The sequence below is a fragment of the Emiliania huxleyi genome (assembly GCF_000372725.1).
Source record: "Emiliania huxleyi CCMP1516 unplaced genomic scaffold EMIHUscaffold_68, whole genome shotgun sequence".
NCBI lineage: Eukaryota > Haptophyta > Isochrysidales > Noelaerhabdaceae > Emiliania > Emiliania huxleyi.
In genome coordinates this window covers 75,004-84,562 of record NW_005196900.1, presented here as the reverse complement: position 1 = coordinate 84,562, position 9,559 = coordinate 75,004, and the positions used below count along the sequence as shown (strand labels likewise).

General features: G+C 66.3%; 3 protein-coding genes across 3 annotated transcripts in view; all 3 read right to left on the bottom strand.

The window, feature by feature from the left end:
- Positions 1 to 1,253: 1,253 nt before the first annotated feature.
- On the bottom strand, positions 1,254 to 2,024 carry EMIHUDRAFT_416679 (hypothetical protein; the record flags this gene model as incomplete). The annotated part of the gene is made up of 4 exons (XM_005762336.1): positions 1,254 to 1,499; positions 1,540 to 1,621; positions 1,739 to 1,875; positions 1,964 to 2,024. The coding sequence occupies 4 exons, from the start codon at positions 2,019 to 2,021 to the stop codon at positions 1,387 to 1,389; spliced, it is 390 nt and encodes a 129-aa protein (XP_005762393.1). The 3' UTR covers positions 1,254 to 1,386.
- Positions 2,025 to 7,489: 5,465 nt separating this feature from the next.
- Positions 7,490 to 9,383, bottom strand: EMIHUDRAFT_437946 (hypothetical protein). The gene is made up of 5 exons (XM_005762335.1): positions 8,651 to 9,383; positions 8,500 to 8,579; positions 8,369 to 8,418; positions 8,030 to 8,140; positions 7,490 to 7,952 (listed from the first exon to the last, which is right to left on the bottom strand). Exons 1-5 carry the CDS (start codon positions 9,359 to 9,361, stop codon positions 7,504 to 7,506), a joined length of 1,401 nt encoding a protein of 466 aa, XP_005762392.1. The 5' UTR covers positions 9,362 to 9,383; the 3' UTR covers positions 7,490 to 7,503.
- Positions 9,384 to 9,391: 8 nt separating this feature from the next.
- EMIHUDRAFT_452754 (hypothetical protein) overlaps positions 9,392 to 9,559 on the bottom strand; it is a gene marked incomplete at its 3' end in the record, with an annotated part of 1,825 nt that continues 1,657 nt past the window's right edge. Inside the window, exon 5 of the mRNA XM_005762334.1 lies at positions 9,392 to 9,559. Within this exon, the coding sequence (XP_005762391.1) occupies positions 9,392 to 9,559 (168 nt within the window).

The window sequence follows — 9,559 nt, the reverse complement described above, 5'->3', positions numbered from 1 at the left end:
TGCCGAACGTCCGGCGCTGCCGCTCTGCCTTGAGCTGTGCGAGGACGAAGAGATGGAGCGACCATTTTTTGGTGTTGAGGGCTTCCCGGCCGCGCAAAAAGAATTTTGCGCGCACTCTTGCCAGTGTTGTGCGCAAAAAGAATTCAAGAGCGCGCTGGGTGTGAGGTAATCCATCTTACATTTACCCTGCGTTCTCGCACATGGAGTGCGAGGTATCTCGTCTGTCGCCGTCCCAAACTGTCACTCCCCTCTCTCCCGGCCGGGGTTGTTTCATAACATCGAAGGCTAAGCAAGCCCCGTCCCGATCTCTGTCAGCACTCCGCCGGCCGCGGACGGTGCACCGAGAAGGAAGGTCTCTCTCGGAGGGCGTCGTCTGCGGGATCGCACTCACCGTTGCGCTAGGGACGCGATCGGGCGATTTGAAGTCCAACTAGGCGTATGGCTTTCCCACCCAGGGCTATCACCTGGACCCCTCAATGGGTGGGCTTCCCACCGCCTCTGTATGTACCCAATAAAGTGCTAACACGACCCTCGGGCAGCAGGGGGTATGTGGCGAGCGCACGGAGGCACAGTTAGGCCGCCGTGATATCGCCCTTCCGGGCACCCCGTTTCGGTAGCCGTTTAGGGGTTTAAACAGCTAGCTCTAAAGGGGGTGGACCGTGAGTTGAGGAAATCGAGGGACGCGACCCACTTCGCCACAGACGGTCCCGCGCCACTGTCTTTGTCCGGAGTGAAAAGTCCAACGCGCTCGTCGGTGACGGTGTCCTCCAACCTGCGCCGCGCTCGGCGAACCTCGACAGCGCTTTCGGTGGCATGCAGCTCTTTGCGACAGAAGCCTGGAGAGCAGCTCCTCTGCTGCTCACACACTCTGCACAGTTGACACAGCCTACTGTGCGGCTGCCACAGCTGTGACAGCGATGGGCTCGCCCTCACTGGCCCTCAGTCACTTGTGCTGCGGCTTGTGTGAGCGACACTGCTCGGCGACTGCCGGCACACTGTGAGACCATGGGTGTGAGCGGTTAAACCACGCTACCAGCGCTTGGTCACATCGGCCCCGAGGTCAGATCCTTCTACTCTGTTGATGACAAGACTTGTCTACTGGCTGGAGCTGAGCAGGAGGGCCCAGCGCACAACCCCTGGTCAACTCAGGGTCCCCACAGGACTCAGTGGCCCACACCCCGCGTACGGCTCTACACCTGCTCGCGCTCACGCGCTGCACTCTCCCCCCCCCCGCGCGCGCCCGCCGCCCCGGAGAGGTTTATACAATTCCGGACGGAAAAAACGACCAGACAGCCTCGCAGGGTAGTGGTTCAACTGACTACTCTGATGAGGGGTTTGCTTTTGGCTGCGCCGCACACGGCGTCGACAACTTCACGCCTTTCGTGCTCACACGGTGCCGAAGGTGTTCTCCCCACTGTATGTCATGTAGAGAAACCCGTCCTCGTCCTTGTGGCTGTCGTAGACGGCCTGACATGTTGCGACCGTCGGCGGCAGCGTTCCTACCCCGCCAGTATCCGAAAGGTGAGTGGGAGGGGGCACGGCGGCGCCAGCTGCAGCGCGCGTGCCACGCGCCCTTGGACACAAAGAGGAAGATGGCCTGCTCGGGCTTGAGCGCTATCCTCTGCGAGACACACAGCGATGGTCGTCGGTGCAAAAGGGGCCAGCGGGCGCTCCGTCGCAACGGCCGCGCAGGCACAACGCGTCCGCCGCAGCGCCGTGTGTGCGTGTGTGCCGGCACCTTGCGAATCACGTACACAAACTGGCCGACGGTGAGGTCGGCAGGGACAAGGAACTTCTTCTTGTCAATCAGCGGCAGCGTCGCGTCGCGCGGCCGCTTCTCCACGATGACGGGGATGCGGTCCGGGTGCTTTGCACCTTTGGGGGCGGGCGGACGCACGGGAGCGTTGCGCGGGCAGGCGGCGGCAACAGCGGCTCGGGTTGGGAGCGCCGCGGCGGTGCGCACGGATAGCGAGCGCTTGTGTCCGCCGAGACTCGAAGGAGTGCGCGTCTCTGTAGGACATGGACAGGGCCAGCCAGGCAGGGAGAGCTCTCTCGGCGCTCCGTGCCAAAAAAAGAATTTTACGAAACGCACGACACGATTCACGCGACAGGCGAGGCGCGGGCGACAGCTTCCTCAGAAGCCATCGGCGCTCCGTGTGCCGCAAAAGAATTTACCTGAGTTTCCCTCTTTTTCTCTGTTTTCTTTCTTCTCTTAGGTCAGCGGTCGCCCGTTCATGGTGTGTGTCGTCGTGGTTAGAATACTCATCACTCACTCACACACATTTCACGGCCATACTCGAGTAAGTACTGTCTGACCTCCGATGAGTTTGCCCCGGCAGGGAGGGCGCCGCAATTCAGACAGAGAGAGAGGCTGCGGTCCGAATGATTTAAGAGTAGCTAGTACCGTAGTACGATGAGCAGGACGACGCGGATGATGGGCGCAGGGGGCGGGTGGGTGGGAGAGAAACTAGGATCGGTTGAGCCAGTCAGCCTCGCGGCGCAGGGAACTGGCTGGCTCGCTCGCTCCATCCACCGATCGATCGATGGCTGGCGTCAGCTGACTGACTGAGAGACTGCCTGCCTCCTTCCTGGAAGTCTCCGTCGGCCATTAAGAACCTTGCACAAAGTTCGCGGACCTGTCTCAACTTTGGTGTTCAAAGAACCTTGCACAAAGTCCGCGGACCTCTCTCTACTTCGGTGTTAAATGGGGGCGGGCGAGGGGGACTACTTTGTCGCTCACATATCGAATCCGTCCGAACTAAACGGCGAACCGCGGTATTCGTGTCATTCCACTCCCGGCTCACCCGTATGTCTTTATGGACGGGGGAGCTCCGGGGCGCGCCCCGGGCGGGGCGCCGGCAAGGCGGCGCGCGGCGCCAGTGCTGCCTCACGGCTGCGAGAGAGGGTGCGTGCGTGCGTACCCCCGCCCATAGCGCAACAATGACCATGACCGGCTAACACCGACTCGTGCCCAACTGTTCAGGACGAGCTGCCGGTGCCCACTCTGCCTGGGAGAGTACGAGCGGATGCACAATGACGGTGAAAGCGTGACACGGCGATACCCACTGCCTCGGTCGGCAGAGGCTGGCGCCGGTGCCGGTGCCGCCTCTGTGCTTCTCGGTGCTTCCCCGCCATCCCGCCGCGTGCATGGCCGAGGCAGTGGATGGTGCAGCACAGGCCAGAGGAGTGCGGAAGAGGAGCGGCGGGCGGTGGCGCGCGAGATGCTGCGCTATCTCAAGCCGCGGCCTTTCTCAGCCCCAGATAGGACGTCCAAGACGCCCAAACCAGAGTCAGAGCTGGGAGCGTTGTCGCAGCAGGCCGTCCGATGCCCCCCAGGCCGTCCTCACTCACGGGACCGCACGAGGCCGCCCCCACGTGCCGGTGACGCTGCCGTCAATGCGACGCTGATGCGAATGCAGCTCGAGCGAGACCGACAGCGGGCCAGGCCTGCTGAAGGCACAGCCGCACGCGACCACGAGTCACGCATGAATGATCTCAACACGAATCGGCGCACACAGTCGAGACATCCCAGGTGGCCTGTTGCGGCACCGACTTCCGACCTTCCCCTGCCCCACGTGTCTATGACGCCACCGACTTCTTCGTTCCTCCGACCACGCGGGCCTTCTCCACCGCTCGCTGCGACACACTATGGCGGACCGCTCCGCCACGCGCACTTGCCATGACTAATTTATTGAATGCGCAATGCTTTGTATCATTATGGTTATCGATACTGGGGGAGAACAGTCAGGCCCGGAGTGGATACGAGCGTATGCTCTTCTTTGCGCGAGGGAGTGTTGTGAAATCTGCCCACGAGTGTTGCGCGAGGGAGTTTTCTGTGTTAGTGCCAGTGCGTCTGCCAGTGCGTGCCAGTCCCGTGCCGAGTGTTGTGCGAGGCATTTTTGTGAAACTTTAACTTCTGCCTGCGTAGGCGGCTCTCGTGACCTATGTTCGTGCAAGTGCGCGCCAGTCCCGTGCCCAGTATAATGTGAAAGAATTTCACAGCACAAAAAACTCTCTCGCACGACACCCAGAGGGTACGGGATGGGGAATGGCACTATAACCTCTTATAAGGGACGCACAGCACAGCAGTGCAAAGAAAGAAAGAAAGTAAACAGACGTCCCAAGTTAGGGCTGGGGGGGAGGACATACACGTGCCCGGTGTCGTCTCGATAGAGTTTTCTTCTGGAAGTCTTCTGGTCCGGATGACCGGATCTCTGTCTGTCTGTCCATTCTCCGGAGAGACTGCCCGTGGCTGCGTGTGATTTGGCCCGGGGTTGTGTTTTGTGATTTGTGTGAATGTCTTCTAACCGCATGGCACCCTCGAGTGAGTCTTCCAGTTAAACGCGGGTTATAGCGCGGGTTCCATCCATCCACCGGGTCACCCGGCACCCGGCACTATAACCCCGGCACACCCGACGTACGATGCCCCCGATCAGGTAGCAGTCTCGGGTTAGGCTTGGGTGACCATGCTGCCACGACCCCTTGGAGGCGCAGGGCGCCCGCTCGAGTGACAGCCTTGCCAACCGCTCGCCGTGCTGGCCTGCCGAGTGACGCGCTGCTCGACGCTTGCTGCATCTCCGTGTCTGAGCCTCCGGCCCTCCGCGCGCTCGGAGAGGCCGTCGCCTGCGACGAGCGCGGAAGCCCAAAGCACACAAAATCCTGCGAGTACGCCGCCTTGACCTCACGATCGAGGGGGCCGTCCGAAACCACTGCACCTGGCTCGCATTCTGCTTGAGCCCGTGGTCGTCGTGTTCCATCAGCAGCTGTGTGTGTGAGGCGCGCGCGAGCTCCTTGCTACTGAGTTGCGAGTGCCGTCCCGACCAAGTGGATTCGGGCCGAGAACCAGCGCAGAGCCCTAACGCAAAGGCGGGAATGGCTGGGGCGTGGGGGGGCCACCCCCTACCCCCCCCACCCCTGCGGCGGCAGACAGAGCCGCCGGCCTCCCACCCCCTACCCCCCTACCCCAAATCCCCCGATGGCACCCTACCCTACGCCACAAACAGCCGGAACCCAGAAGCAACAAATTTTTGTGGTGACCCGGTTTTTCTTCTTTCTGGCGGCATGAGCGGCGCCAGCCCGACCCTGTTGCCCGAGCTGGCGGTGGGCGACCTGGCCGCGCTGCGCGCCTTCCTCTCCGGGTGTGGGACGCGCGGCACGTCGCTCACGGCCCAGCTCGACGCGCGGCTCGACACCGAGACGCAAGACACGTCGCTTACCTTGGCCACTCGTCACGGGCAAGCCGGTGCGGTGCGGCTGCTGCTCGACACCGACACGCAGGACACGCTGCTCACCTGGGCCGCTCGTCATGGGCAAGCCGAGGCGGTGCGGCTGCTGCTTGAGGCCGGTGCGAGCGTGGGGGCGACGAACGGCACCGGCCGCGCCGCGCTGTTCACCGCGTGCCAGAAGGGCCACCTCGAGATCGTCCGGCTGCTCCTCGAGGCCAGCGCGGCGGTCGACCAAGCCGCGGTCGGTGGCGTCACGCCGCTGTACATCGCGTCCTTGAAGGGCCACCTCGAGTGCGCCCGGCTGCTTCTCGCTGCTGGCGCGGCGGTCAACCAAGCTGCCGTCAGCGGCGCCACGCCACTGTACATGGCGTGCCAGCAGGGCCACCTCGACGTCGCACGGCTGCTCCAGCAGGCTGGCGCGGCGGTCAACCAAGCAATGAACGGCGGCTTCACACCGCTGTACGCCGCATGTCTGAACGGCCACCTCGAGTGCGCCCAGCTGCTCCTCCAGGCCAGCGCGGCGGTGAACCAAGCCGAGGAGGGTGGCGCCACGCCGCTGTTCATCACGTGCCAGCACGGCCACCTCGAGTGCGCTCAAGTGCTCCGGCAGGCCGGTGCGGCGCTCGACCAAGCCATGCATGACGGCCGCACGCCGCTGTACATGGCGTGCGACAAGGGCCAGATCGAGTGCGCCAGGCTCCTTCTCGAGGCCGGCGCGGTGATCAACCAAGCTAACGCTAAAGGCGTTACGCCGCTGAGCGCTGCGAGCCAGTCTGGCGAGATCGATTGCGTCTGGCTGATGATCGCCGCCGGCGCTGCGGTGAACCAAGCAGATTCTGACGGCTTCACGCCGCTGTACGCTGCGTGCCAGGAGGGCCACATCGAGTGCGCCCGACTCCTCCGCGACGCCGGCGCTTCGGTCAACCAAGCCACGGAGAACGGCTGCACGCCGCTGTTCATCGCGTGCCAGGAGGGGCAGATCGAGTGCGCCCGGCTGCTCCTCGAGGCCAACGCGGCGGTCGATCAAGCCATGGACGGCGGCGCCACGCCGCTGTCCATGGCGTGCCACAACGGCCACCTCGAGTGCGTCCGGCTGCTCCTCGAGGCCAGCGCGGCGGTCGGCCAAGCCAACACCAGAGGCGTCACGCCGCTGATCGCTGCGTGCTTCCAAGGCCACCTCGAGATCGCCCGGCTGCTTCTCGAGACCGGCGCGGCGGTCGACCAAGCCGACGAGGAAGGCGTCACGCCGCTGTTCATGGCGTGTCAGAACGGCCTCCTCGAGGTCGCCAAGCTCCTCTCCTCCTACGGCGCCTCCCGCGCCGCTACGCCCTTCGGCACGCCCGAGGAGGTTGCAAACAGCCAAGGCCACGCCGACCTCGCCGCTTGGCTGGTCGCCAGCCGCGGCTGGACGCCGCTCGCGCACCTTGAGAGCCTTACCGCCGCCCGCGCCCTCTCCCTGCTGCGCAGCGGCGCAAGCTTGCACGAGAGCGAGCCGACGCCGCTGCAGCGCGCCGCGGGCGGCGAGGGCGAGGCGGCGGCGCTGGTCCGGCGGGCGGCGGCGCCGTGGTCGCCGGCAAGCCACTCGCTCTTCCCCGCGGCGGCGCGCGAGTACGCGGTGGTGGTCATGCGCATCGGCTACCAGATCGCGCTCTCTCCGCCCGACGACGCCGAGGCGCGCCCGGACTGGAGCGCGCTGTCCGACGTGTGGCGCGAGCACGTGCTGCCACACGCGGTGGCGCGCTGAGGCCGAGTGAGGACGCGAGTGCCACGCGGCGGCGCTGATCCGGCGGGCGGCGGAGGCGGAGGCGGCGGAGGCGGAGGGGCAGGCAGCGTCGGAGCGCGAGGCGCTGGCCGCGCTGCAGCGCGTCGTGAGCGCGGACAGCGCCGCGGCGTTGCGTATCGCGATCGACGACGCCACGCCACACGCGGGGGCGCGATCGACGCCTTGGACGAGGAGCTTCGGCGCTCGGCGTTTCGCCTCGCAGCGCTTGAGGATGCCGAGGCGCCGGCGGCCGCTGCTCAGACAGCAACGGCAGTGGGCGAGGTTTAACTACTCATGTGCGTCGTGTGCATGGCCGAGCCGATCACGCACGTCATGGTCCCGTGCGGGCACCATTGCGTTTGCGAGGATTGCTCCAGTCGTCTCGAGGATCGATAGGAGAGACCCCCGGACGGCGCGCTCGCGAGGCCCAAAAACGAGACCCTGCGGCGAGACCCGAGCGGGGAGCCCCCGGCCCCCGGCTCTCATTGGTCACATTCTGTGTATATTTAGTGAGCTTTACTTCGAGTGTAGGCTGTAGCTTCGTAGTGTGTCCGATTTCCGTGTATGTACCGCCGCGGCACATGGCACTGCCGGCGACGCGTGCTCCGACCCGCACGTACAGACAGACGGTCTCGGCGCGGGGCGCGCTCGCTCACCACTGGCAAGTAGGTCGGATGGTCCGGCGGAGGGCGGAGGGCGGGCAGTGGGAGCGCCAACAGACAGGGGTGAGAGAATCCGGGTGTGACGGATCGAAAGGAGGAAGGGGCCCTCATGCAGCGCCCGGGTTGGCTTCGGGAGGACATCATGCTTCAGTTCGGCTCGGCGGCATTCGCCTCTGCCTCGGCGTGCGCCTGTCCGCCTGTCGTGGTGGCGTTGCCGGCATACGCCTGGAGCACAGCCGCGGTCTCGTGCGTGCGCCGCATCCAAGTGATGAGCTGCCTGTGGTTGTACGAGACAAAGTGCGCCTGCAGGGACGCCGGCGAGAGGTGATGGGCGCGCCACAGCCGCACGGCGTCTGGTTGGGCGAAGGGGGGCGGCGCGCGTTGGCAGCGCCCGGGTCGATGAGCACGTACATGGACGACCCGTTGGGCTCGGTGGGGTCGGGCACGACCGCGACGTCGACGTTGAGCGGCACACGCATCACGCCGCTCACCTGCAGGGCGCGGAGGGGGGGAGGGTTGCGTGTGCCTGCGTGCGTGTGTGTGCAAGTGTGCGTGCGTGCGTGCATGCGTGCGTGCGTGCGTGCGTGCGTGCGTGTGTGTGTGCGCGGTGTGTGTGCAAACCCGTCGCGGCTGCGTGACGGGCGTGCCGTGCCGTGAGGAAGAGAGATGGGCAGGCGAGGAGGAGGAGAGGAGGAGGTGGAGAGCGGCGCTGCGCTCACCTCGGGCGCCGCCGCATCGATCGTGGGCCGCATGCGGCAGGTGTGTGTGCCTGTCCGCAACACACGGCGTTAGTGGCCGTCGATTCACAAGCCGCAGGCAGAGATGGGCGGGTGCGCCGTCGGTGATGGACCAGACGGAGCGGAAGACGAGGTCGCGCTGCTGAAAGAACTTGGAGAGGCCGGAGTCGTGCCGCGTGGTCGCGTGCAGCACCTGCACACACAGCGCCCGGCTCGAGTCCTCTCGTGGGGGTCTTCTCGGGCACCGTCGGGCGGGCTGCGCACTTGCTCAAAGCACGGGCCGCAATCGTTGACCCACCACGGCACCCCGCCACCCTCGGACAGCACGCGGACCTGTCCGATGACGCCGTCCGCCTCGCCCCACTGCCCCAGCGTGTGGCGCACGGCCGCGGCGACCATTGCGGGCATGGCGGGGACACCCTCGGCCACCGCGCGCCAGAGCAGCCGCCCACCCCGCTGCCGCCAGGAGACGTGCATGTTCCCCTGCGACGACATGACGGTCCAGCTTTCCGCCGCGGCGAGCTCGGCGAGCTGAAGGATGGGCCCGTCGTCAGGCGCCGTCGCCAGCGCGCTGCCGTACGGCGTCGGAAAGGCCGGCGGCATGCCGGGCAAATGAGTCACCCCCAGCGGCGAGAGCGACGCCTCGCCCTGTTGGGCTGCGCCGCCGGGCGCGTGCAGCGGGATGGCGGCGCTCACAGGCACGGCGCCGCCGTACGCGCCGCTGGCCTCAGCGCCCATGGCAGAGACGAGGTCGGAGAAGAGGGAGCTGTCGCCGCCGCCGGCGACGCCGCCGCCCGCCAGCGCCACGGACGAGAAGGCGTGGAGACCGGCATCGGCGACGTCCACAGTGAGCCCGCCGCCCATGCCCGCCCCGCCGACGCCCAAGCCGCCGACGCCCAAGCCGGAGCTCAGTCCAGACGCGGACATGCCGAGCGGAGAGAGGGGCGCCAGCGCTAGCTCGCTGGCCGGTGACATGCTCCGCAGTGGCAGCGCCGCCGCGGCCGCGGCGGCGGCGGCGGCAGCTGCGGCGGCGGCACTGGCGGCGGCGGCGGCGGCGGCGGCGGTGGCGGCGGGCTGCCGCAGCTGCGCGCGCGACGCGAGCTGGCCGTGCGGCGGCTGCTGGGGGAGGGGGAGGCCGCTGGGCGCCTCCGTCGCGCGCTTCTTGTTCTTGTC

Bases quoted from the DNA above. Each gene is read 5' to 3' on its own strand.
- EMIHUDRAFT_437946 (XM_005762335.1), bottom strand. From the start codon at position 9,361: ATGTCACCGGCCAGCGAGCTAGCGCTGGCGCCCCTCTCTCCGCTCGGC. The intron at 8,419-8,499 runs GTCCATCACCGA...TGTTGCGGACAG, and splicing joins CTCGTCTTCCGCTCCGTCTG to GCACACACACCTGCCGCATG. The intron at 7,953-8,029 runs GCGCGCCGCCCC...GCGTCCCTGCAG, and splicing joins TCGACCCGGGCGCTGCCAAC to GCGCACTTTGTCTCGTACAA.